The sequence below is a fragment of the Microtus ochrogaster genome, chromosome 2, assembly GCF_000317375.1.
Source record: "Microtus ochrogaster isolate Prairie Vole_2 chromosome 2, MicOch1.0, whole genome shotgun sequence".
Taxonomy (NCBI): Eukaryota; Metazoa; Chordata; class Mammalia; order Rodentia; family Cricetidae; genus Microtus; species Microtus ochrogaster.
In genome coordinates, this window is record NC_022010.1 from 21,412,512 (window position 1) to 21,413,847 (window position 1,336).

The window sequence follows — 1,336 nt, forward strand, 5'->3', positions numbered from 1 at the left end:
AAAAAATAAAAAATAAAAAAAATAAAAATTTTTAACTTAAAGAGTGTCTGTATACACTGCCCTTGGAGAGGACCCAAGGCAGTTCTCAGCACCTATGAGGTGGGAGCTGTCTGTGACTCCAGCTCCAAAGAACTCAGTGCGTCTGACCTAAAAAGGTGCTGGCGCTGGCACTCACACTCAGGGACAAAACCACAAGTTTTTACAAAGTTGGAAGATAAAGAAAAGGAGCTGCAGGCTTCAGCAAACCATCAAATGCAGGAGGTGCCCCTATTGGCTTTTTGTTTTTTGTTTTGAAATGGGGTCTCTATGTAGACCAGGCTGACCCTGAACTCAGAAGAGCTCTGCCTGCCTCTGGCCCCCAAGTGTGGCAATTATATGAGTTTGCCACAATACTCATCACCTATTGACCTCTTGATGCCCGTTAAAATGAAAACCGGCTTGCTGGAGTCCCCTGAACTTGATTTTAGCCAAAAGACCCAAGAGGCAATTGCTGAGGGTCCCTGCAAAGTCTTACACAAATAAGCCAACACGAAGCTCAGGGCCCCAGCAATGGGAAGGTACAGGCAGGCTCAGGAGTCCCTAATGGGGTCATCCTCTGTTATGTAGTGAGTCAGCCTACATTACACAAGACCCGTGTGAGCAGAACTCAGTGCCAGGCTGGAAGAAAGGATCTGCCCTGATGTATCAGCAAGCTGAGGAGAGACTGTTACAGGACACATGCTCAGTTTAGAGCCCTGTGATACCCAACCCCCAGGGCCTTTGGTCTGGGACTTACGATTTGATGATGTTCCCCAGAGTGTGGTCTTCTTTGTTGATGGTGAACAAGCAAGCATTGGGCACCTTAGTGTCCTTGTTAATGGTGATTCTAGAAAGAGACAGGCAAAAGCTGAGCGAGATTGCTTTCCTGAGCCCGTATCCAGCCAGCCCTTGAGATGCTGACACTGATCCTCCAATCAACATCCCCTGGGGGGGTCAGAATGCCCCCTTTGTGGTCAAACATCCTTGAGACTGCAGTTGGGCTGTTCTCACTACCCCAGAAACCAAGACACACAGCTCTTTCCCACATATGCATTAGTTGCCTTAAACTAGCTCTTGACTAAATTCTTTCCTAGAAGACAGAAAAGAGCTGGGTGCTGGCGGCCACACACCTTTAATCCTAGCACTTGGGGAGCAGAGGCAGGCAGAGCTCTAGTTCCAGGCCAGCCTGGCCTACAGAGCAAATCCCAGGACAGTCAGGGCTACACACAAAAGCCCTGCCTCAAAAAACAAAAAGAACCATCTCCTCTTCAATAATGTTTAAAGTGTGTGTGTGGGGGGGGGGCTGTCAGGCGTCAAG

The 1,336-nt window shown here is 48.6% G+C and overlaps 1 protein-coding gene across 1 annotated transcript in view; it reads right to left on the reverse strand.

Annotated features, from left to right (window-relative positions):
• The window catches only part of Polr2j (RNA polymerase II subunit J), a 6,154-nt gene that overhangs the window by 2,210 nt on the left and 2,608 nt on the right, over window positions 1-1,336 (reverse strand). Inside the window, exon 2 of the mRNA XM_005344595.3 lies at window positions 776-865. Within this exon, the coding sequence (XP_005344652.1) occupies window positions 776-865 (90 nt within the window). The remainder of the gene's footprint in view (window positions 1-775; window positions 866-1,336) is intronic.